The sequence below is a fragment of the Mustelus asterias genome, chromosome 16 (genome assembly GCF_964213995.1).
Source record: "Mustelus asterias chromosome 16, sMusAst1.hap1.1, whole genome shotgun sequence".
Lineage (NCBI taxonomy): Eukaryota > Metazoa > Chordata > Chondrichthyes > Carcharhiniformes > Triakidae > Mustelus > Mustelus asterias.
The window spans coordinates 75,815,159-75,841,968 of NC_135816.1; the positions used below are offsets into that span (position 1 = coordinate 75,815,159).

Below are 26,810 nucleotides of genomic sequence, written 5' to 3' on the forward strand. Positions count from 1 at the left end.
CTCAGTGCCTAATCCAAAAGATGTTCAACATGGATATGAGTACCAATTCATCAACTGAGAGGATGTAGGTGGTAAATCAATAGGGCGTTTACTTGCCCATGTCTGACCTGAATCTGAGATTTCATATGCTCTACAGTTGACACTAAGGCCTCCCAGGGTCAATCCCTCCTAACTATATACCACTGTGCTGTCACAATGGGGCAGGACATAGTCAGGGAAATTGGTTGAATGGTAGAGCAATGGAAACGGAGACTCAACAAGGCTGGAATTGAAGCAGAAAGGTCAAGGGGGCTGTAGAGTTACAGGTGGTTACACATGCTAATATCAACTGTTAGTATGTTATATGATGGATGAACACAGCAACTTGCCTTTTGACTTCAGGAAGTTTATTCAACTCTCAACTTGCAAAGACAAAGTGCTTATGGTTTTCCCACAGGAACTGTTCCAACTGTGTTCATTTATACTCCTTGGGGAGAATTTAACCATATACCATTACATTTCATAAGGCATTTAGCTTAACAATGTAATTGTCGCAGCAGGCACTTGCTAATACTGACAACAGAGGTAGGGAGGCAAGGACAGGAAGGGATTTGAACACAAGATGGAGAATTTTTAAATCTCAGGTCCTTTTCAATTAGTACCAATCCGATGGCTCCAGCTGGGTTCCAATGAACAAGAGTTTCCATTTCTATTCCGAGTACCTATCCACAGTAAGAAGTCAAGATTCAAACTAACAGCCCATCAATGTCGAAAAGGTCCTTATGACAGAAACAAGCCAGAGCACAATTCACAGGATGCAAAAGGCAGTGGAGGAGTGAGTCGCCTCTTGGATTGCACGGCGAGACTAGAAGGTAAATTTAGAGACATAACTGTCCATAGTAGGACCATCTGCCGATATTCGCTGTCACAGATTACACCTGCTAAGTGCCCACTTGGCTGAGGCCTGGTGGCAAGGAGCTGACGGTATGGGCAGGACTACAGTGCAGTCTGAATCAGCATCTTCAGGAAGAGGAAAACCAAAGCCCACAAGAACACCATACATCTTTCATTACAGCTGCAATCTTGCAAGGTGCTAGACTGCAGAGAATGTACAAACATGATTCAGTAGCCATTAGTTGAAACCCATCTTAGAATAGAAAGTAAATCCAAGAATCAGGGAAACATATTTAACATTTACTGCTGCCACCACCACTGAATTGCACAACCAAGCAGACTAGCAGCACCCAGTGGCAGCCCTTCCACAAACTGGTTTAACATGCATACAAACTCCAGATTCTGAAATCAAGTCAAACCTTTGCATCATCTTAAATATTGAAAGCAAGGTTGGAAAATGCTCCGATTTCTCTGCGTGACCAGGACATATACACTGGTGAACTGATCGCAATACATCAGCATGTCAACCTTCCAAACTGAGCAAAGCAACTTCTCCAGCATAAGTACAAGACAATAGAATTTGTTCAATTAGTTAAACATGTCGAGGCCCAGCACAGAACAGAGTATGCCCATTCTCCCCTGCCCCTTTTTTGGCAGTTTCATGCACAATCTACCCAGCCCTTCAGATGTGAGCCCAAGCTGTGAATCTCAGCAATTTATGTATTGCAGCTGAGCTCGGTGCTACAGGGGTCACTATAGCAGGAATGGCTAACGGCTCAGCAAAGGCCAAGGTCTGAAAGACCTAGCTGTTCTGTCTGGAGACAATACACATCTCTTTAACCTGCGTTGAATGCTCCCTCCACCCACATTGTCTGTACCTTTAAGACCTGGCTGGCTGTAGAGATTTGCATTCTAATTAGTATTCTGTAATTTGATTTCTGTGTCTGTGCACTGTTGGAGAACAGATATCCACTCCATCTGATGAAGGAGCAGCGCTCCGAAAGCTTATGGTATTTGCTACCAAATAAACCTGTTGGACTTTAACCTGGTGTTGTGAGACTTCTTACTGTGCTTACCCCAGTTCAACGCCGGCATCTCCACATCAAGGTCTGAGAGCCAGCCCTTCTGATTCATGCAACCTGATATCACAGCAGACTTCCAACAGAGCTAATTTAAATACATAATTTATTCAAAAGCTGCTCCTGTCCCATCCTGACTGCATCCATGAAACATTACTGAATCCTTGCAACAGCAGCAAGATGCACTGCACCATAGAAGTTTCAAATTGAGAGATTCAGAGCACCAGAGTTCTATAAACAATCAGTAAGTTGACATTACCAGTTTCCTCATTTCACACTGCTGCTAACCAAGCCCCTCACAAAAACAGATTGCTTCATCAATAATCTGCATTTTATTGGGGTGCTGCCATGGGAGATATCTAGGGGTTCGGATACGGCTACCAAGCCTTCAAGAATGAAAAACTAACCACCTGACAATCAGTTATGACCATTCTGTAGATGGTGAAAAAGGCCATTTAACTGGAAGGGGAGTTAGGAAGCAGGAGCAGTCTTGGGATGAAACCATCAGGAATTCATGGTGAGGGCTGTGGGAGAGAGTCAGAATCTTCTAACTGAGCAAACATATTCACTTCAATGGGCACAGCAAACCTACAACTGTGTCTTCAAACTTCTCTAGATTTGAACTTCGCATCTTCTGAACAGGAACTATGCACTGATGAACTCTATTTAAACTGACTGCTGATTAAAAAGAAAAGATGGGGAGACATCTTATGCTCGGTAAGGGGAAGTGAAACCCTAAAATACACTATTCTTCCAGGCACATGGCAACTTTCACATCTTGTAAAATGAAGAACTACACACACAAACACAAAATCAGTCCAATTGTAACTCAAAGCAAAGTTTTCTGCTCTCTATCCCACTACTCTCCTGAAGGTGCCAACTCTTACTGGACTAGGACTCCGTAGGCCCAGCCCGGGGTACTCCAGCAGACATCAATTTGCAAGCCAAGTGAACACAAGTCTGTTTGACGATGAAAAACATTGCAGCCAAAAGCAATAATTCCCTCTGCCAGTGCATATGCTTGCACTCTTTCCCAAAAGAATCACTGGACTCTAGCAGAAGCAGGAATACCAACTGCTTGTTGCTCCCTACCATTTTGACATGGCTTTCATGCCATGGTCATTCCAGTAGTCATCTTGCTGTGATTGGCTAACAGTACCATGACTATCAGCCATGGCTCAGCTAGAACTCTCAAAGACGGAATGTGGGTTCAAGCTCAATTTGCAAGTCTTGGACGCAAGATCTAGGCTGACATTCCAGCACTGTCAAAGGTGCCATCTTTTGGATAAGAGATTAAACTGAGGCCCTACCAATCTTCTCAAGTGATGGAAAGGATTCCAAAGCACTATTCTGTAGAAGAGCAGGGGAATTCTTGGTTAATAACTGACCCTCACCTAACATCACAAAACAGATTACTTTGCAATGGCTCTTTGTGGGATCTTGATATGTAAACTGCCATCATATTGCAGCATCGACTAGAGCGCAACAGTACTTTACTGGCTGTAAAGCACTTTGGGGTCCCCAAAATTGTGAAAGGTGCTTTATTTTTAAAATTAAATGCGAATTACAGTTTAACTACATAATGTCTCAGCTAGAAAAAGCAGTACCTCAGAACTAGTTTACTAGTTAATCAATTGACTAGCACAAAAACTGGTCAGTTCAACTTATTTCAACAGCTCCAAGGAGTCTAATTCCAAAAATGGATGCAAGTTTGCCAACATTTCTGATCCACAACATTCTCTGTCAATCCAGGTTTCTGACATTACTGACCTAATAACATACAATGAGTTTATATCAATTGTTCCAGGGAACACAGGATATAAAATCTAACTGGTACACACTGCACTATCAACCTAGAAGCTAAATGCCACCAGCTATACAGCAAATGACATAAAAACATGCCACATGCAAAGACATACAAAATTTTACATTTAGTATTGTTCTAGAACATGATAAATTTACACATTAGCACACACAACACTAAGCTGTACAAACAAAGCCAAACGGGATTTATCAAAATAAATAAATTTAACCCTCTGAGTGCTGCGAAACATAGGTGTACAGAATCAAATTTAGAGCAAAGCCAATACAGACTAAATAGTTTCAGGTCCATGCATTTTAGCAGAAGAACTCTGTAACCTTGAATCCTCTCCATATTCCAAGTTTATTTTCCAGACTTGCTCTTCCATGTTGCAATGGCCTAAACCGAATGCTCGAGCTTGTTACAATTTTCTTTGGCGAATTTTGTCCCTGAAAGGGAAGCCTAGTCTAGTTATTCAAGGAACAGACGATGGCCCCTTGTCCTCCCCGGTTTCTATCAGGACACCTCTCAACACACTGCCGATAATTTTCCCCCTCGTTACTGTGCAAAGTGTTTCTCATCTTAGTTTGATGGGGAGGAAAAAAAAATTCGAAGAAATAGTATACAGTCTGTGTCACAAACTACAGATCATTACCCTATTCTCACTGCCAAACACAAGAAAGAGTGACAGGCAGATGCCATCAAGCAGCCCAGAGCATGGTGTTCAATGAGATATGCAACATCATCAACCCTCATAGCACCAAGCAATCACACAGGCAATACCCATGAGCCCACCCTCCCCCCCCAGCAACAGCTGCTCCCTTGCCCAATAATACCCACAGACCTCTCCCCCCCAGTTCCCGGTAACACCCACAGGCCCCACTCACCCACCCGAGCAACATCCACAGATCCCCCAGCAACCACTTCAGCCAGCCCAACAGCAAATATAGCTAGTGAAACTGACCTGGAAGCAACTCCACATCGGCCCTCCCCACTGATCCCATAGCCTGCACAGCTCAATGATTCTTCTCTTTATTTCGAAGTCTTCCTCCAGTCTCAGCCGTTGGACAGGCAGAGGCAAATACAAATACAACACCAAGTTGCAATTGATCATGAGTGAATCTGGCAATGAAGAGCCAACATGCAATTTGGCCAAAGATTGCATGACAGCCAAGCCCCCAGTCATACACTCACCTAATATACACATAAGGAACCCTTTCCAGCAATAGTCACAGAATGATGATTGGGACCCCAAGCCAAGTGCTGAGACCAAGTAGAGTGCCCCCACCTCCACTGTGGGCGAGGTAAGCTAATGCAACACAGACTGACTTTGGCTTCAAGCTTTGAAGAAGCTTATTAGCACGTACACCGAGAACCCCCACCCTCCTTCCTCAACCTCAACACTGTCCACTGTCCAACCTCCAACCTGACTAAAACTGGTCAGTACTCAGAGGGTTACAAACACAGTCACAGAACCAGAACAAAAAAAAAACCACAGTAAGTAAAGAAGATAAGGCACCTGGAGACATCTGACACTGGGCATGCTCTGCAGGCATCTCAGTGCGCACATGCTCTCTACCAGGTTGGAGCAGCCTAGCCACAAAGACCTGGGCACAGAACACTGCAGGATAACAAAAGGAAGGAAGAGAAGCAGTTAGAAGCCAGACACGATCACATTGAAGTAGACAGCTTTATTTGTTAGCAATTATCAGCACTAAGCATAGGTTGCATTCCAAGAAGTAGTTGAAATTTTATAGCAACAAGCATTGACCCTCAGAAAATTGTTTAAGGGCTATACATGAATATATTAGCTAAGCAAAATGCAGTGCTAGTAGAATCATCATGCAGCACTATTAGGAAAGCAAAAGGCCATTAAATCCATCAAGTGCATGCCTTTTTCAGAGACAGACCCTCCTTCCCAAATTTCTCAAGCTTCTCAATTCTAATTTCAAGATTTCACAACTGCTCAGCACACATGGTTAAACAAGTAACATTTATTTTTTTTTAAAACATTTTTTTAAAACCAAATAATCCCTTCAGTAATCATTTTATTACAAACTAGCACTGCACTGGGATGACTATATATGGAAATCAGACTTTGTATAATACCATCAACTTCCCTTTTGAAAGTGCCTTACTTGGGAACATATGGATAAATATATAGATGTACAATAAAGTTCTGATTTTTAAAAAAAACAAGTTGCCAACACGGTTGGAAATCACTTCTAAAAACAGCTATAACTACCTAAAAATGAAACAGTCAAATCTACCAATGACCCAATGAATACATAAAACTCCTGCTGCAGCTATGATCAAATCTCACTTCATGGGGTTCCACACTTCAATCATGCCGAGTTGACCAACTTCAATAATTGCAAGCAGCTGGAATGGCCTCAGCTCCTCTGGACTAGGGAAAATATTTTTTTTTTAAGTGCAGAGTATGCACGTGGTGGAGGAATAGTGCACTCGGGCTTCAAATTCTCCAGAGGAGGACAGCTTTCAACATTCACTGTGGAGACTCATATGAAAACTGTCATTGGAATATTTTTGAAAACGAGAATTAGTGTAACGTTTTTAAGGAACACGAAAAGGCCGTCAGACTCAAAAAGCCTGTCCACAGATTAGCCATTCAGCCCATTTTAATCTCACCCTTCCTTTGTATTAAAACATCTGATGCTTTAACTAATTTCAGTGTCTGGCCTTAATTATCCCTCTTTGCAATCCACTGCAGTAGTTGATCATTCACTGTAAAGCAGCATCTACTGGCACTAACTGAAACCTACTTGTCACAACCCTGTCTCTTACTCTGGTGTGCCTGAACATATTGCTTTGGATTTACACCACATTTTCTACCACATTAAGTACTTCATATGGCATCTAGGATCACCTCAGAGGTCTCGAAGACTAGAGAACCAGCACTTAGCAAGTCATTCTAATCTCTTTACTGACATCTAATCTTTACTCTCTTTACTGACATTCTAATCTCTTTACTGATGGGCCGAATGGCCTCTTTCTGTACTGTAGGGTTTCTATATTTCTATAGATTTCTATATCTCTACACCTGCTCTAAGACCTGGATAGCCCATATCATCACTGAACAGGACGAAGCAATATTATATACAAGCGCAGGCTGACCAAAACACCAGACACAGCTTTACCACAACTAGCAGGCCTGGGTATTTGAACTCAACTAATTTAACAATTTAATCTTGTATCCTCTTCATTTTCTTAATTGTGACCTCAAGTCAACGAACATGCCCCAGCTTGTGTGGCGCCTTATGACAGCCCAGCTCACCCTAACCATGAATCAGCATGCTCCTGTCACCAGCACACACACTCCTATACTTGAGACAACAGACAATGCCGAGGAGGGATTCCACTCCAACTTTGAGCAAGTGCCAGCTGGCTGATCCTCCTCTGAGATTACTGTGCCACAGTCAGGGAGGACGTGAATCTCTGGAAAGGCACGATAGGCAAGGAGGAAAACAAGCTCCGACTGAGTCTTCTGAGTCTAGAACATGGCCTTGCCATAACCAACACCCTGTTCTACCAGAGAGAGAAGCACAAAGCCTCATGACACCACTCAAAGTCCAAATGCTGGCACTGGCTTCATTGTTTGAGAAAGGGATCAGAGAGATCCCCACATTACCCACGCTACGACAGGTATTGGCAATTGATGGATCTCCAGCTCTTCCTATCCACCATTTCTTTGTCTTGTGTTTTATGTGGTACCACTGCCTTCATCTGCCTATAAGGCTGCTGCTTTTCCCTTAGGCTGTGATGTATTTTTCCATCAATGAAGGCTTTGTGCTTGCACTCAATTGGATCCTATATCGCAGTGACTGGTTTGATTAAAAAAACCATGTTTCCTGGTGGAGGGACCAAAAACTTCTTTGTAGGTGCTTGTTTTAGTGGACTTTATGGACAGGTATTGGCAACTGATGGACCGATCACCGCCTTGTCTGATCTACTATCTCCATCAGCCTGACCCTCAAACTGTGGAGGCAACAGAATCAATGCTTCCAGAAAATTATCAGTGACTTCAAAGATTCCATCAAGATGGTCCTCCTCAGTCAGCACCTCACTGACAAACTCTCGATTCTCAAGTCATCAGCGATCACATCATTGCCATACTGCTTGGTCAACCATAAAGTCCACTAAAACAAGCACCTACAAAGAAGTTTTTGTTCCCTCTACCAGGAAACATGTTGTTTTTAATCAAACCACTCACCAAGAGATACAGGATCCAATTGAGTGCAAGCACAAAGCCTTGATTGATGGAAAACTTCATCATAGCCCAACGGAAAAGCAGCAGCCTTACAGGCAGATGAAGGCAGTGGTACCACATAAAACACAAGACAAATAAATGGTGGGTAGGAAGAGCTGGAGATCCAAATAACTCCGACACCAACAACATGCAGTTTCTTCAGCACTATCAGAACAATGTATCAAACACTCAGGGCCAACTTCACAGAGCCAAGCATTAAGGGGAGCTCAGAGAACAGGAAGGCAGTCAGGATTTACTCCCACTTAGAAATAAGTGGACGTATTAACGAGAGCAACATGGCTTTGTGAAGGGAAGTTGTCTCTCACTAACTTGATTGAGTTTTTCGAGGAAGTGACAAAGATGATTGATGAGGGCAGGGCAGTGGATGTTGTCTATATGTACTTCGGTAGGCCTTTGACAAGGTCCCTCATGGCAGACTGGTACAGAAGGTGAGGTCGCATGGGATCAGAGGTGAGCTGGCAAGCTGGATACAGAATAGTGACATATATGCAACTATTCACTATAATGGATAGTGACCACAATTCGGTTAAGTTTACTTTAGCGATGGAAGGGGATAGGTATATACCGCAGGGCAAGTGTTATAGCTGGGGAAAGGAAATTATGATGCGATTAGATGAGATTTAGGATGCATAGGATGGGGAAGAAATCTGCAAGGGATGAGCACAATTGAAATGTGGAGCTTGTTCAAGGAACACCTACTGCGCGTCCTTGATAAGTATGTACCTGTCAGGCAGGGAAGAAGTGGTCGAGCGAGGGAACCGTGGTTTACTAAAGAAGTTGAATCTCTTGTGAAGAGGAAGAAAGAGACTTCTGTAAAGATGAGACATGAAGGCTCAGTTAGGGTGCTTGAGAGTTACAAGTTAGCCAGGAAGGACCTGAAGAGAGAGCTAAGAAGAGCCAGGAGGGGACATGAGAAGTCTTTGGCAGGTAGGATCAAGGAAAACCCTAAAGCTTTCTATAGGTATGTCAGGAATAAAAGAATGACTAGGGTAAGATTAGGGCCAGTCAAGGACAGTAGTGGGAAGTTGTGCATGGAGTCTGAAGAGATAGGAAAGGCGCTAAGTGAATATTTTTTGTCAGTATTCACACAGGAAAAAGACAATCTTGTCGAAGAGAATACTGAGATACAAGCTATTAGACTAGACGGGATTGAGGTTCATAAGGAGGAGGTGTTAGCAATTCTGGAAAGTGTGAAAATAGATAAGTCCCCTGGGCCGGATGGGATTCATCCTAGGATTCTCTGGGAAGCTAGGGAGGAGATTGCAGAGCCTTTGGCTTTGATCTTTATGTCCTCATTGTCTACAGGAATAGTGCCAGAAGACTGGAGGATAGCAAATGTTGTCCCCTTGTTCAAGAAGGGGAGTAGAGACAACCCTGGTAATTATAGGCCAGTGAGCCTTACTTCTGCTGTGGGCAAAGTTTTGGAAAGGATTATAAGAGATAGGATTTATAATCATCTAGAAAGGAACAATTTGATTAGGGATAGTCAATACGGTCTTGTGAAAGGTAGGTCGTGCCTCACAAACCTTAGAGTTCTTTCAGAAGGTGACCAAAGAAGTGGATGAGGGTAAAGCAGTTGATGTGGTGTATATGGATTTCAGTAAAGCGTTTGATAAGGTTCCCCATGGTAGGCTATTGCAGAAAATACGGAGGCATGGGATTCAGGGTGATTTTGCGGTTTGGATCAGAAATTGGCTAGCTGTAAGAAGACAGAAGGTGGTGGTTGATGGGAAATGTTCATCCTGGAGTTCAGTTACTAGTGGTGTACCGCAAGGATCTGTTTTGGGGCCACTGCTGTTCTTCATTTTTATAAATGACCTGGATAAGGGCGTAGAAGGATCGGTTAGTAAATTTGCGGATGTCACTAAAGTCGGTGGAGTTGTGGACAGTATGGAAGGATGTTGCAGGTTACAGAGGGACATAGATAAGCTGCAGAGCTGGGCTGAGAGGTGGCAAATGGAGTTTAATGCAGAAAAGTGTGAGGTGATTCACTTTGGAAGGAGTAACAAGAATATAGAGTACTGGGCTAATGGTAAGATACTTGGTAGTGTGGATGAGCAGAGAGATCTCGGTGTTCATGTGCATTGATCCCTGAAAGTTGGCACCCAGGTTGATAGGGTTGTTAAGAAGGCGTACAGTGTGTTAGCTTTTATTGGTAGAGGGATTGAGTTTCGGAGCCATGATGTCATGTTGCAGCTGTACAAAACTCTGGTGCGGTCGGACTTGGAGTATTGCGTACAATTTTGGTCGCCGCATTATAGGAAGGATGTGGAAGCATTGGAAAGGGTGCAGAGGAGATTTATCAGGATGTTGCCTGGTATGATGGGAAGGTTTTATGAGGAAAGGCTGAGTGACTTGAGGCTGTTTTCGTTAGAGAGAAGAAGGTTAAGAGGTAACTTAATAGAGGCAACTTAATAGAGGCATACAAGATGATCAGAGGATTAGATAGTGTGGACAGTGAGAGCCTTTTTCCTCGGATGGTGATGGCTAGCACGAGGGGACATAGCTTTAAATTGAGGGGTGATAGATATAGGACAGATGTCAGAGGTAGGTTCTTTACTCAGAGTAGTAAGGGCGTGGAATGCCCCGCCTGCAACAGTAGTGGACCCATTAACATTAAGGGCATTTAAAGGGTCATTGGATAAACATATGGATGATATTGGAATAGTGTAGGTTAGATGGGCTTTAGATTGGTTTCACAGGTCGGCGCAACATTGAGGGCCGAAGGGCCTGTACTGCGCTGTAATGTTCTATGTTCTAGAACTGGCTCGGTTAAAGACAGAGGGTAGCAGTGGAAGGGTGCGTTTCATAATGGAGGGCTGTGACTAGTGGTGTTCCTCAGGGATCAGTACTGGGCTTTTGCTATGTGTTTTTTATATTTATATATATTTGGAGGAAAATGTAACTGGTTTGATTAGTAAGTTTGCGGACGACACAAAGGTTGGTGGTATTGCGGATAGCAATGAGGACCATCGGAGGATAGAGCAGGATATAGATCAGTTGGAGACTTGGGCGGAGAGATGGCAGATGGAGTTTAATCCGGACAAATGTGAGGTAATGCATCTTGGAAGGTCTAATACAGATGGGAAATATACAGTCAATGGCAGAACCTTTAAGAGTATTGACAGGCAGAGGAATCTGGATGTACAGGTACATAGGTCACTGAAAGTGTCAACACAGGTGGAGAAGGTAATCAACAAGGCATATGGCATGTTTGCTTTCATCAGTTGGGGCATTGAGCTTAAATATTGGCATGTCATGTTGCAGCTTTACAGAACCTTGGTTAGGCCGCACTTGGAACAGTGTTCAATTCTGGTCGCCACACTACCAGAAGGATGTGGAGGCTTCGGAGAGGGTACAGAAAAGATTTACAAGGATGTTGCCTGAAGGGCATTAGCTCTGAGGAGAGGTTGTAGAAACTTGGTTTGTTTTCACTGGAACAACGGAGGTTGAAGGGTGACCTGATAGAAGTTTACAAGATTATGAAGGGCACAGAGTGGACAGTCAGAAGCTTTTCGCCAAGGTGGAAGAGTCAATTACGAAGGGGCATAGGTTTAAGGTGCAAGAGGCAAGGTTTAAAGCAGATGTACGAGGCAAGTTTTTTTTTTTTTTACACAGAGGGTGGTGGGTGCCTGGAACACGCTGCCGGGAGAGGTAGTGGAAGCAGATACGATAATGACTTTTAAGGGGCGCCTGTATAAATACATGAATAGGATGGGAATAGAGGGATATAGTAACCCAGAAGGGTAGGGGGGTTTTAGTTCAGACAGGTAGTATGGTCAGTGAAGGCTTGGAGGATCGAAGAGCCTGTTCCTGTCCTGTAATTTTCTTTGTTCTTTATTGTTCAGTCAGTGCTCACTGGAGAGAAGTCCTGGACTGAGACATGGTCTTTGATTCAAGAGTTCTCAGCTCTATTCCTCAGTAGCCCATCCAGCTCATTCTCAGCTCTACCCCAGAAGTCAAGTTCAAAAAGCCATTCAACAGCTGAAAATCAAAGCCCCTGAAGCAGATGGAATCTCTGCTGAAATTCTGAAACATGACGGAGATACACTCCTGGCCCAGCTACACAAGCTCATATCCCACATTGGGAAGAGCAGTGCAGTGCTGCGGGATTGCAAGGATACTGTGATCATGACTATATTCAAGAAAGGAGTCAAGCCTAATTGCAGTCACTAGAGAGGAGTCACCCTGCTGTCAGCCATAAGGAAGCTCTTGGTCACCTCCTCCCAGTATACAAGGAATTCCTCCAGAGTCACAGTGCGGTTTTCATCCATCAAGAGGCACCACAGATATGATCTTCACTGAGTGGCAAATTCAAGGAAAATGCAAGGAATAGCACCAAGCACTGTACATTTCTTTTTCCGGTCAGGTTTTAGAACATAGAACATAGAACAGTACAGCACAGAACAGGCCCTTCGGCCCACGATGTTGTGCCGAGCTTTATCTGAAACCAAGATCAAGCTATCCCACTCCCTATCATCCTGGTGTGCTCCATGTGCCTATCCAATAACCGCTTAAATGTTTCTAAAGTGTCTGACTCCACTATCACTGCAGGCAGTCCATTCCACACCCCAACCACTCTCTGCGTAAAGAACCTACCTCTGATATCCGTCCTGTATCTCCCACCACGAACCCTGTAGTTATGCCCCCTTGTAATAGCTCCATCCACCCGAGGAAATAGTCTTTGAACGTTCACTCTATCTATCCCCTTCATCATTTTATACACCTCTATTAAGTCTCCCCTCAGCCTCCTCCGCTCCAGAGAGAACAGCCCTAGCTCCCTCAACCTTTCCTCATATGACCTACCCTCCAAACCAGGCAGCATCCTGGTAAATCTCCTCTGCACTCTTTCCAGCGCTTCCACCAATCCTTCTTATAGTGAGGTGACCAGAACTGCACACAATATTCCAAATGTGGTCTCACCAAGGTCCTGTACAGTTGCAGCATAACCCCACGGCTCTTAAACTCCAACCCCCTGTTAATAAAAGCTAACACACTATAGGCCTTCTTCACAGCTCTATCCACTTGACTGGCAACCTTTAGAGATCTGTGGATATGGACCCCAAGATCTCTCTGTTCCTCCACAGTCTTCAGAACCCTACCTTTGACCCTGTCATCCACATTTAAATTTGTCCTACCAAAATGAATCACCTCACATTTATCAGGGTTAAACTCCATTTGCCATTTTTCAGCCCAGCTTTGCATCCTATCTATGTCTCTTTGCAGCCTACAACAGCCCTCCACCTCATCCACTACTCCACCAATCTTGGTGTCATCAGCAAATTTACTGATCCACCCTTCAGCCCCCTCCTCTAAGTCATTAATAAAAATCACAAAGAGCAGAGGACCAAGCACTGATCCCTGCGGCACACCGCTAGCAACCTGCCTCCAATCCGAAAATTTTCCATCGACCACCACCCTCTGTCTTCGGTCAGACAGCCAGTTACCTATCCAATCGGCCAACTTTCCCTCTATCCCACACCTCCTCACTTTCATCATAAGCCGACCATGGGGGACCTTATCAAACGCCTTACTAAAATCCATGTATATGACATCAACTGCCCTACCTTCATCAACACACTTAGTTACCTCCTCAAAAAATTCTATCAAATTTGTGAGGCACGACTTGCCCTTCACGAATCCGTGCTGACTATCCTGGATTAATCCGCATCTTTCTAAATGGTCGTAAATCCCATCCCTAAGGACCCTTTCCATCAATTTACCAACCACCGAAGTAAGACTAACCGGTCTATAATTACCAGGGTCATTTCTATTCCCTTTCTTAAACAGAGGAACAACATTCGCCATTCTCCAGTCCTCTGGCACCATCCCCGTGGACAGCGAGGACCCAAAGATCAACGCCAAAGGCTCTGCAATCTCATCCCTTGCCTCCCACAGAATCCTAGGATACATTTCATCAGGCCCAGGGGACTTATCGACCTTCAGTTTATTCAAAACTGCCAAGACATCCTCCCTCCGAACATCTATTTCCTCCAGCCTATTAGCCTGTAACACCTTCTCTTCCTCAAAAACATGGCCCCTCTCCTTGGTGAACACTGAAGAAAAGTATTCATTCATCACCTCGCCTATCTCTACTGACTTCATACACAAGTTCCCACTACTGTCCTTGACCGGCCCTAACCTCACCCTGGTCATTCTTTTATTCCTCACATAAGAGTAAAAAGCCTTGGGGTTTTCCTTGATCCGACCCGCCAAGGACTTCTCATGTCCCCTCCTAGCTCTCCTAAGCCCCTTTTTCAATATTTTCATGAGATGTCGGTATCATTGCCAAGGGCAGGATTTGTTGTCTATCCCTAATTGCCCTTGAACTAAATGGCTTGCGAAGCTAGTTCACAGGGCAGTTAAGAGTCAACCACATTGCTGTCGGTCTGGAGTCACATGTAGGCCAGATCAGGTAAGGATGACAGATCCCAACAAAAAAAAAAATGGCATTTGGGAATCAGACAATTTTTAACGAAATTCAATGAGTTTAATTGTCACCATTACTGAGACTAACTTCATATTCCAGATTTATTAATCAAGTTTAAATTCCACCAACATGCCCCTACAGAATTAGCCTGGGCCTCTGGATTGCTAGTTCAGCGACATTACCGTCACTACCTCCCTAAATATCTATGAGTTTCAGAATTATCATGCAATACTTCATCAAAAGACTTGAAAATTGGGATGCATATCATATCACTTCCCCCATCCCCCTAAAAATTCAAGGCATTTTTTTAAAAAGCTGCATCAGCCTTCACCAAAATTCTCATGCATTGATTTTATCATTTCACATTTAATTGATTTAATGTGCTTCTCCATTATGGAGAGGTATAATGGTGAATGAGATTAAATGAGCAGTCCAGAGATGTTAGCTCAAATTCCAATGTGAAGCTCCCACCAGAATGTTGTAATGCATGATGCAGTGGCCAAATATAATCTTCAGGAGAACTGGAGCAATAAGTGGACCAAAGCGCGTGATGCAATTCAATGTCCACTCCCCATTTCTACTGGCATAAAACTCTTACATAATCTTTCAGTTCTGGTGAAAGATCATCCAACCTGAAACATTAACACTCTCTCTCTCCACAGATGCTGCCCCAACCTGTGTATTTTGAGCACTATGTTTTTATTTCAGATTTCATTTGGGATATGGAAACAGAGTGAGTAAATGTGATTCAAACTATTTCCTCGCACAGTTGGTAAACGCTGACAGACTGCTTATGCCATATGGCCTATTTTATAACTTCTATATACTTTCATGGTAATTTTCTTCTCCCTCTGCACCCCTCCCCAGTATGCAGGGATTGATACGGTCACCGAGCATACATTCACTCACTAAAGACACCACAACAGCAACATTCCACTTTGAAAACAAATAAAAACTGCAGAGAAATTAGTCATTTCCAAATTACCCCAAGATACTCAGGCAAGTTGATTCAATCCACCAAAAATCAATCATGTTTTGGCTAAAGCAGGCAGTCCAATGTTCCCATTAGGCCAAGAATGAATGAAATGCCAAATAGATGTGGCTCAAGCCTGGTCGACACACAAGAGAGCACATTAATAGCAAGAGCAGTGCTGAGGATAGTGATGCTCTGGGACTCTGCTACTTAAAGAAGTTTATATTTGTTTCCATCTCTATTGAAACTAGTTTCTAACATCCATATATAATCAAAAATCAGTTGTCATGGTCACACAAGAGATTACAGCATCATAAAGTGTTGCTTTAAGCTGTAAAGCAGAGCTCTCCACTTCAATAATGCTTCGAATCTGTGTTTAAACCAGACAATTCCATACAGCAAGTTAATCCGCTCCCACAGGGAAATAGAGCCATTTCAGAGTACTCTATGACCAGTAGATATTGCTAACCACTTTCCCTCTTTAATCTCAACCCCCAACCCACAGCTATCCGTCCCCATGAAGCCCAGTCCTACACCCACTTGCTCAAAACCTCCTTTCCCTTCAAATCTCTCCCACGCCCCCAACACTCCCCTCGCTCATCTGCATGGTCACCATAACCTTCAATTCCACCTTCCCACCATGTGTAACCTTCAACTCTTTCTAGAAAGCTCTCTTTTTGACTCCAAGTTCAAGGGTTCACTGTTCCACAGCCTGGTAACTGTTAAACTGTGGTGCGAGCAAAGCTATATAATGCACAGCATTTAGACAGAAATCAGAAAAATAAAAATTACCTTTTTAAAAACAAAAATAAGAGACTAAAATACTTTTTAACTTGTGGAAAAAATTTATAAAACACACCATAAATGTTTGCTTTAGGTCAGTTTTCACTTTACTTACCAGAATCCAAGAATTTTTTCAGATACCTCTTCGCAACATTTGAGTAATCTCCGCAGGAGGCTGTGATATCTGTCCTTCCAACTCAAACTAACTAAATAAACCCCAGCTTTCAATCCACCTGACTATTTGATCAGGGAGCTGCCAGACTGCAAGGTAAACAGCATAAGTGAACTGTTTGTACAGGTGAGCATGAGGCCACTCTTTCATACAGGCCATTCAAAATGGATAATTTCAGAACAATTAGTCAGTTTGGGATGAAGGGGTTAGAAACATTTGAGATTTGGTTGGAATCCGGCACACGTGATAACTGAGCTCGACAAAGTAGCAAGATCCCGACTGCTTAGTTCTTCGCAACTCAAGTGGCAAAACTATGCTAAAAGTAATTTCATTCCTCCTGGTTTAGAAATATCTCAATCAAATGGCCGAGAGCTACTAGGCAGCATAGGCTCAGACTCAATTCTGATCTTTCCCAGTGTTTAAATAGTATTATTTATTCATTTACGGATGTGGGCATTGTTGGTTGGGCCAGCGTTTATTGCCCATCCCATTTCAAAGGGCATTTAAGACCACATTGCTATGGATCTGGAATCACGTGTAGGCCAGACCAGATAAGGATGACAGATTTCCTTTCTGAAAGGACATGAGTGAACCAGACAGCTTTTTATGACACTCATTTCATGGTCATCATTAGACTTTTTTTTTAATAAATTGATTCAAATTTCACCATCTGCCAATGTTGATTTGAACCTAGGTCTCCCAGTCTTACCCTGGGTCTCTGGATTATTAGTCCAGCGACAATACCACCACCTCCCCATGCTGATATTTACAATTGAGCATTGCACGAGGGTAGACACCTAGTGTGCAACAACATGCCTACACCACTGCCTCCCCATGCTGATATTTACAATTGAACATCGCACGAGAGGGCAGGACTGAAACATTGTATCAAAGGCCAAACAGTAGTGTTGCCAAGACAACAGGCTATTTTTGAATTTTAGCCATTTTAAATTAGGCACTTAGCAACCAGCAACCTATTAGATTTGAAATTGACGTTTTGGTAACCTGAAAGCCATTCATATTGTGGGAAATATTGATATGTCATCAGGGGTATAAGAGATGGGGGCACAAACTGGAAGAGCACCTGCCACTGCTCACAGCTCCAGACAGAGATTTGCTGGCTCTCATAGCTGCATTTATATCTTAAAAGAAAGCCTCATCTCGATAGTGAAGAGAGCAAAGAAGACAGACAGAAGATTCAGAAGATGCCAAACCTGATTGCAATTTAGAGAGCAACTAAAAATTCTATTATTTTTCTTAACAAGTGGGAATTGTATTTATCTAAACAGCATTCCATTAGAATAGTGTTTATTCGGTTTGTTAATAGCTTAGTTAACCTGTTCACTGTTAGATAACAAAATGTTATTTGTTGATTTTAAAGAGAGTCTCAGGTAGTTATTTTTGATTTAACCACAAAAAGTTGCTGAAGAGTAGATCATACTACTTCTCAAACATTTTTAACAGATTATGAGGCGAGCTACTCCTCTTTGGGTGTTGGTGTTAGTTCTCAGAGTGGGGATCAACCTCTGCTTCATAACACCACTCTGATGCCCATTTGCATATGTGCACAAGGAGCACCAGAATTAGTTAAACAGCTCATGAGGAACAATTATGGAGCGCAGCATCAGGTCAGCACACTATGTGCAGCATCTCATCCCCTGAAACTTTGATACAATGAGGAAGCACTGACAAGAAGAAAACAAAATGCTCTGAAAGCAAGTCTAGACAGCACTGGCGACCTTAAGGAAAAAGGATTAAAGGAATAGAAACATAGAAAGCTACAGCACAAAACAGGCCCTTCGGCCCCACAAGTTGTGCCGAACATATCCCTACCTTCTAGGCCTACCTATAACCCTCCATCCTATTAAGTCCCATGTACTCATCCAGGAGTCTCTTAAAATACCCTATTGAGTTTGCCTCCACCACCACTGACGACAGCCGATTCCACTCGCCCACCACCCTGTGTGAAAAACTTCCCCCTGACATTTCCCCTGTATCTACCCCCCAGCACCTTAAACCTGTGTCCTCTTGTAGCAGCCATTTCCACCCTGGGAAAAAGCCTCTGAGAGTCCACCCGATCTATGCCTCTCAACATCTTATATACCTCTATTAGGGCTCCTCTCATCCTTCGTCTCTCCAAGGAGAAAAGACCGAGCTCCCTCAGCCTATCCTCATAAGGCATGCCACTCAATCCAGGCAACATCCTTGTAAACCTCCTCTGCACCCTTTCAATCTTTTCCACATCCCTCCTGTAATGAGGCGACCAGAACTGAGCACAGTACTCCAAGTGGGGTCTGACGAGGGTCTTACATAGCTGCATCATTATCCCCGGACTCCTAAACTCAATCCCTCGATTGATAAAGGCCAGCACACCATACGCCTTCTTAACCACCTCCTCCACCTGCGGGGCCGATTTCAGAGTCCTATGGACCCGGACCCCAAGGTCCTTCTGATCATCTACTGTGCTAAGAGTCTTTCCCTTTATATTGTACTCCTTCATCCCATTTGACCTGCCAAAATGGACCACTACACATTTATCTGGGTTGAAGTCCATCTGCCACTTCTCCGCCCAGTCTTGCATCCTATCTATGTCCCTCTGTAACTTCTGACATCCCTCCAGACTATCCACAAATATTGGGAAAAGGAAGGGGAAACTTGGTTAATGTTTTTGATTTGATTTATTATTGTCACATGTATTAGCATACAGTGAAAGGTATTGTTTCTTGCGCATTATACAGACAAAGCATACCGTTCACAGAGAAGGAAAGGAGAGAGTGCAGAATGTAATATTACAGTCATAGCTAGGGTGTAGAGAAAGATCAACATAATGCGAGGTAGGTCCATTCAAAAGTCTGATGGCAGCAGGGAAGAAGCTGTTCTTGAGTCAGTTGGTTCGTGACCTCAGACTTTTGTACCTTTTTCCCCCCATAGAAGGTGGAAGTGTGTGTACCCAGGGTGCATGGGGTCCTTAATTATGGTGGCTGCTTTGCTGAGACAGCGGGAAGTGTAAACAGAGTCGATGGATGGGAGGCTAGTTTGTGTGATGGATTGGGCTACATTCACAAAGTTTCTTGCGGTCTTGGGCAGCGTACCACCAGCTGTGACACAACCAGAAAGAATTCTTTCTAATGGTGCACCTGTAAAAATTGGAGAGAGTCGAAACTGACGTGCAAAATTTCCTTAGTCTTCTGAGAAAGTAGACGCGTTAGTGGGCTTTCTTAACGATAGTGTCAGCATGGGGGGGGACCAGGACAGGTTGGTGGTGATCTGGACACCTAAAAACTTGAAACTTGCGACCATTTTTACCTTGTCCCCGTTGATGTAGACAGGGGCATGTTCTCCACTATGCTTCCTGAAGTCGATGACAATCTCCTTCATTTTGTTGACATTGAGGGACACATTATTGTCGTTGCACTAGTTCACCAGATTCTCTATCTCATTCATGTACTCCATCTCGTCACTGTTTAAGATTCGACCCACTACGGTGGTGCCATCAGCAAACTTGAAAATCGAGTTGAAGGGAATTTGGCCACACAGTCATAGGTGGACAGGGGTGTTGTAGGGGGCTGTGAACACAGCCTTGTGAGGCACCGGTGTTGAGGATGATTGTGGAGAAGGTGTTGCCTATCCTTACTGATTGTCGTCTGTGGGTTCGGAAGTTCAGGATCCAGTTGCAGAGGGAGGAGGCGAGGCGAGGCCCAGGCCACGGGGTTTGGAGATGGGTTTCGTAGGAATAATGTTGAAGGCTGAGCTGTACTAAATAAATAGGAGTCTGACATAAGTGTCTTTGTTTATCTAGATGTTCCAGGGTTGAGTGCAGGGCCAGGAATATGGCGTCTGCTGTGGACCTGTTGCAGCGGTAGGCAAACTCTAGTGGATCCAGGCAGTCTAGGAGGCTGAAATTGATTCGTGCCATGACTAACCTTTCGAAGCACTTCATAATGATGGATGTCAAGCCACCGGACGATAGTCATCAAAAGTACGCTGCTTGGCTTTTCTTTGGTACTGGGACGATGGTTGTCTTCTTGAAACAGATAGGGGCCTCGGACTGGTGTAAAGAGAGTTTAAAGACATCTATGAATACACCCGCCAGCTGACCCGTGCAGGATCTGAGTGCACGCCTGGGTACCCCATTCGAGCCAGTTGCTTTCTGTGGGCTGACCTTCAAGAAGATTGCTCTGACATCTGTAATAGTGACCTCAGATATGGGTTCATCCAAGGCTTCCAGGATGGAGGGCGTGCTCTCGTGGACCTCTTGCTCAAAACGGGCGTAGAATGCATTGAGCTCATCAGGAAGGGATGCGTTGGAGCCAGCCATTTTACATGTCTTCATCTTGTAGCCCGTTACGTCTTGCCATAGTCGGTGGGAGTCCTTGCGGCTAGCCTGGGGTGATACTGTCTTTTGGGATCTTTGATGGACCTCGTTAGATCCAAAGGATGTGCAGGATGAACATTGACGGTTGGGTGAACTGACCAGATTCTATATCATTATACTCTATGTCATCATCAACATTGGCCCCACACCCATGTTTTTACAGGATTGGTGGGGACAAAACATAAGCAATTTCTTTGGCAGTCTTTTCACTTGTCCAAGCCTGATATCACACAGCAAAGAATTCCAGTACAAGACAGTGCACAGAAAATCAACAGCTTATGATTCCTAATTTGTCCAATACATACACCAAATATTTCCAGACGGAGCTCATCACACCAAGATAAGAGCATTTATTCTTAAAATGTGGGTAAAGGGATTTCTTGATGTAGGCAGGCAGACAAGAGACTGATGGTTTCTGTGTTTTGGCCCCACTTTGCAGATTTGGATGAATTCAGAGGGCAGCAGTTGGCGCCTTGGTATCCTTTGGTTTTGAAGAGGAATAGTTGAAGGGTATGAAAAAAAGAGCATCAGGCTGACTCTTGATTTCTATGTGGTGACCCTGATGAAAAATACTTGCACACAGGCCGAGCAAGAATGGAACAGGCTCAGCTATGATGGGTTAAGGGTTGAACCCAATGTCTGGATTCTCAGAAGAACAACCACCACTTAGGCAAGGCAGCAGTTGGTATGTGTCTCGCACAAAGGACACTGAAGCACAACATGGTCAAATAATCCTCAGAAGAACAACAAGAAAACTTACAAAATACATTAGTGAAGTCCCAAAATAAAGCCTTCACTAAAGAAATCTTTCAACTTAAAATTATGCATTTGTGTTCTTTCAAAAACTGTACATGTGAATTTTAAATATTGAATTCATTCATTCTGGGCAAATGGTTTGCGTGAATTTATTTTCAAATGCTGCGAGCATGCAATATCCTAAAAATAATTTTAATTTGAGGCATGAATCTTGAATTCCAGTCTTTAGTCATACCTTTCATCTTGTTAAAATATTTTGAGAATTATCATTTTTCTCTTCATTTTAATTATGAAAAATAGACTAGATTAAAGGTTTTTGGGGCTTGTCTACTGACTGCTGTCTGGATGAAGGGCCATGGGACAAATTTTGCTCAGGATTTTGAGACAAAACTAGACAATATAACATGTTGCGTAGATAAAACATTTTCAAATACAAAGACAGAATTGCGAGCCTTACAACTATGTTAAGGACAGATCACAGGTCGTGTAAACTGCCAGACAAGGCTGACCCAAGCCTGCAGTCTCCAGTAGGAAGAGACCATGGATTAAAGTTGTTAATAAGTGGCCCTGCCTCCATCCGCAAAACCTTAAACCAGTTCTGCCAGCAAGGGGGCCAAAAATAAATGAGCGCCTCATAAAATTAAACAGAATAAAAACACATGGAAATAAAACAGGGATGGTACATCATCAGAAAAATACTGCAGCAAAATAATTAAATGCAAAAAGGTTCCCACAATTGCTAAAATGTTTCTTTAAAATTCATCCTCAATTTGCACACTTCTTTTGAACACAGGAACAAGCCATTAGATCAGAGCCCATTCTGCCATTCAATTAAAATAGTTGATTTATGCCTCAACTCCATTTTCCTGCCAATATCCTTTGTTATTTGAGATCACAATCTCCAATGGACCCTGACATCCTCCAATAATTCACCAAGTGGTCATTCCTCATGTGGACAGTGAGAAAATGCAGATGATTTAACTGTGGGACCGCGACAGTGAAATCTGGTATGCTTCTCACTAGATCCCTATCTGGACAGCATTCAATAATGGAGCGATCATGATTACCCCTTCTGTAATCCCATTATAACGCTCCAGCTAAGACTGAGCCAAGCACCTTCTTGGTCTGTCAAGATGATTTGCTTTAAACAGGATCCCAGTCATTTTTTAAAATGTTGCAAGGATGAAAAGCTGCCATTTTAAGATTTTTAACAGGAACTATATACTCACATGTAAAAAACCCTTGTTTCCCTGCCAATACAAGGGCTATTACAGACATCACTGACTACCTGCCTGTTTCACATAACTGTCTTTTTATGGATAATGAATGATAGCTTAAAAAAACAGCTTAAAGAAGAAACCCTGAGGCCATAGCTCGCCAGTACTCAGCCCTGACCCACAGCTCACCCGAGTGCCAGAGGCGCTACTTACCCTGGTCTCGAGCAGCACTTGGTCTTGTCAGCAGAGGTTTACCAGTTGAAAAGCACTGTTCTATGTCCCGCAACGAGACAAGATCCCTCTGGTTATATCATATGACAATGTGTGAACACCAGCAGAACACCACCCACTGACAACAAACAGCCTTGGAGCTATGCCCCCTACTTTCAGCCTTTGAACAGACATATTCTTTTCTTACTCACAGCATCCTTTCATTATTTCAATATTCTGGCTGCTTTGACTGCTCATTACTCCTGTCCTTACAGGAACACAGGAGGGAGGGGTTTCAGACATTCCAAACAGACATACCTCAGGGTGAGCTTCTCCAAATACTGGATGGAATTGTCAGTCGCCATTTTCAATTTCTATCAAGTTGACAAAATTTACAGCTAAGAAGCAGGCTATCCGGCATAGCTAGTCAGTGAGCTGTAAATGCTACATGTGAGACTCCTTCTACTGACCTCACCCTGCCAGCATATCTTTTCTCCCAAATGCATCTATGTGATTCACCACCAACTCTGGGGGAGAGAGTTCCACATACTCCTACTCTCTGGATAATGAAGATTCTCCTGAATTCCCCATCGGATTTATTAGTGATCATACAATTATATCCCCGTTTTAGACACTCTTCTACCTACTGCCTCCACTACCACCTCAGCTTAGTATCCCAAGTGGAATGGCTGACCAGGTACGAATGTCACACCAGTGCCCAGTCGAATCCATGGATGGTGTCCCTTGTGTGAAAGAGATACAAACATTAATCTGACTCATTACTCACGCCCTGAACACAGGTTGCAAAGGTGGCTCAAAAGAGGTTTCTTCAGATGGTAACCACTCGACATTTGTCAAAACAAAAAAAAAATCAAAATCCTGATTCTTCAAGATGTTGAGACTTCATATTCAAACAATATCAGAGCGAAACAGGGTGTGGTGGGAATGGTAGTAATATATTGTTACTGAACCAGTTCAGAAGCCTAGACTAATACTCCACGACATGCTTTCAAATCCTGCCACAACACGCGTTCAAACCCTGCCACGACAGCTGGGAAAATTTAAATTCCATTCATTAATAAATCTGGAACAAACTGCTAACTGCAGTAACTATCATGAGATTAATAAACATGCACTAATGTCTCTAGGTAAGGATCGTTACATGGTCTGGCTTACAAGCGACTCCAGACCCACAGCAAAGTAGTTGACTCTTATTCATCCTCTGAAAGCACTCGGTTCTATTACCTCACTTTAGAAAAGTAGACACTGGAAACAAAAAAGGCAAACCCCACTCATTCAGCCAAACAAAGTTCTCCTTATTAACATTTGGAGGTATGCGTAAACTTGGGAGAGCCGTGTCTCAGACTTAAGTCAGGCAACAGCCTAACATTGTCCGTTAGGCATGAGTCAGTGAGTGTGACTATGTTCAAGGCATCACCATCCTTAGGGATGACCTGTCCCACCAGCAGGACAGATTCAGAGGTAGCAGCACAGTATATACAGCTGGGGCAGTGTGGCGCTGGGAGTCTTCAACATTTTGATCAGATCAAACATGAGTAAGAAAGTCTCTTGATTACCAAACCACCTGGTGATGAATTAGTACTCCTCCATGTCGAACACCAGTGGACAGAGGCAATGAGTGGCAAGGGCACAGGATGTACCCTGGCTGAGGCTCATCACCAAAAGTGCCTTGACAGCACTATTGCTGGCCAAGCTGGTCACGGTTGCCATGCTGGGCCTGAGGCAATCAACATGAGGCGGAAAACCTACTTGAGCTCATCCTCACTAAACGATATGTCACAGATGTGTCTGTTCATGACAGTACACATAGGAGTGACCACTGCACAGCCCTTGTGGCGATGAAACCCCATCATCACACTGAAAACACCCTTCACCATGTTTTGTGCCACCATGCTAAACAGGATAGATTCAGATCCAATCCAGCAAATCAAAGCTGGCCATTTATGAGGCACTGTGGGCCATCAGCAGCAGCAGATTTCCATTCAACCCCAATCTGTAACTTCATAGCATATTCCTCACTCAAATATTACCATTAAACCTAGGATTCAATCCTAGTTCAATGAACAGTACAAGAGGGGATACCAGGAGCAGCACCATGCACACCTAACAATGAGGTGTCAACTTAGTAAAGCTACAACACAAGTGGAGAATATTCCATTGCACTCCTGACTTGTGCTTTGCAGATGGTGGAGAGGCTTTGGGGGAGTCTCAAACATGGAAAACAGCATGAGATAAACAAAGCCAAGCAATCCCACAACCAACAGAACAGATTGAAGCTCTGCCACATCTGGACATGAATGGTAGTTAAAGAAACAGAAAGAGGCAGTTCCACACATAGCAATGTTGGCAGAATCCAACATGTCCATGCAAAAGACAAAGCTGACATTTGAAACCATCTTCAGTCAGAAGTGCTACCACTTGGCGTACTACTGAAATCCAGGCATCACAGATTCAGCCAATTCAATGTATTGCATGTTTTACAGTGAGTAATTCACCTCCAGACTCCCCCAAAGCCTGTTCACCATCGACAAGGCACAAGTCAGGAGTGCAATGGAATATTCTCCACTTGCCTGGATGAGTACAGCTCCAACAACATTCAAGCTCAACACCATCCAGGACAAAGCAGCCAACTGATTCACACCCCATCCAGCACCTTCAACATTCACTCACTCCACACCTACACAGTGGCAGCTGTGTGCACCATCTACAAGAGACACTGCAGCAACTCACAAAGACTCCTTAGGCAGCACCTTCTGAACTCGCAGCCTCTACCAGCTAGATGGACAAGGCAACACACACGCATGCGCGCACACTTAGTTCCACTCCAAGCCACACTCCATTCTGACTTGGAAATATATCACTGCTCCTTCATTGTCACTGGGTCAAAATCCTAGGACCCCCTCCTTAATAGCACTGAGTGTGCCTACACAACAGGGACAGCAGCGACTCAAGGTTGCAGCTGACCATCAACTTCTCAAGGGTAATTAGTGATGGGCAATAAATGCTGGTCGAACCTGCGATGCCCATATCCCAATGATTTTTTTTAAAAAGCAACTTGGATGGCGATTATTGTCTGTACAGTACAGTTTTGCTTGCAGGATTCATCTTTTTGCATAGTCAGAAAACTGTGGCTTGAAGAATCAGTTGAGGAATTCGCACAATACCCAGACCAGAGCAGCACTGTGTTTCAAGAGATGCCATCCTCTGGCCCAGAAATTAAAGCAGCCTGCCTATTAAAAGAACCTGTGGTAGCAATTTCACCAAGAACTGAAGGTTCCTTAACAACCACCTCAAAAGGATAAACAGCAAAAGTGGTTATTCTTTGTGGGAAACTCAGGTCCCAGTGGAAAGGATTCGTTGACGGCCACAAACTCATGCATTTCCTGAAATGAGATAGCGAATCTGGTGAACAGGTATGGCGACAATAGTCTCTCCCTCAATGTCAACAAAACGAAGGAGATTGTCATCGACTTCAGGAAGCGTAGCGTACTTCAACAGGACGAAGTAGAAAGGGTCGAGAGCTTCATGTTTTTAGGTGTCCAGATCACCAACAACCTGTCCTAGTCCCCCCATGCCAACACTATAGTTAAGAAAGCCCACCAACGCCTCTACTTTCTCAGAAGACTAAGGAAATTTGGCATGTCAGCTATGACTCTCACCAACTTTTACAGATGCACCAGAGAAAGCATTCTTTCTGGTTGTATCACAGCTTGGTATGGCTCCTGCTCTGCCCAAGACCACAAGGAACTACAAAAGGTTGTGAATGTAGCCCAATCCATCACGCAAACCAGCCTCCCATCCAATCACTCTGTCTACACTTCCTGCTGCCTCG

General features: G+C 43.6%; 1 protein-coding gene across 7 annotated transcripts in view; it reads right to left on the bottom strand.

The window, feature by feature from the left end:
• The window catches only part of LOC144505255 (F-box/WD repeat-containing protein 11), a 203,320-nt gene that overhangs the window by 162,461 nt on the left and 14,049 nt on the right, over window positions 1-26,810 (bottom strand). For 2 of the 7 annotated variants that reach the window (XM_078231295.1, XM_078231294.1), the window contains exon 2: window positions 4,718-4,875. The exons of 4 other annotated variants lie outside the window; for them this stretch is intronic. In XM_078231295.1, the coding sequence (XP_078087421.1) occupies window positions 4,718-4,867 (150 nt within the window). In that variant the 5' untranslated portion in view covers window positions 4,868-4,875. Of the gene's footprint in view, window positions 1-4,717; window positions 4,876-5,272; window positions 5,375-26,810 lie in introns of all 7 variants that reach the window. One more of the 7 variants, XM_078231296.1, reaches the window with a different exon arrangement.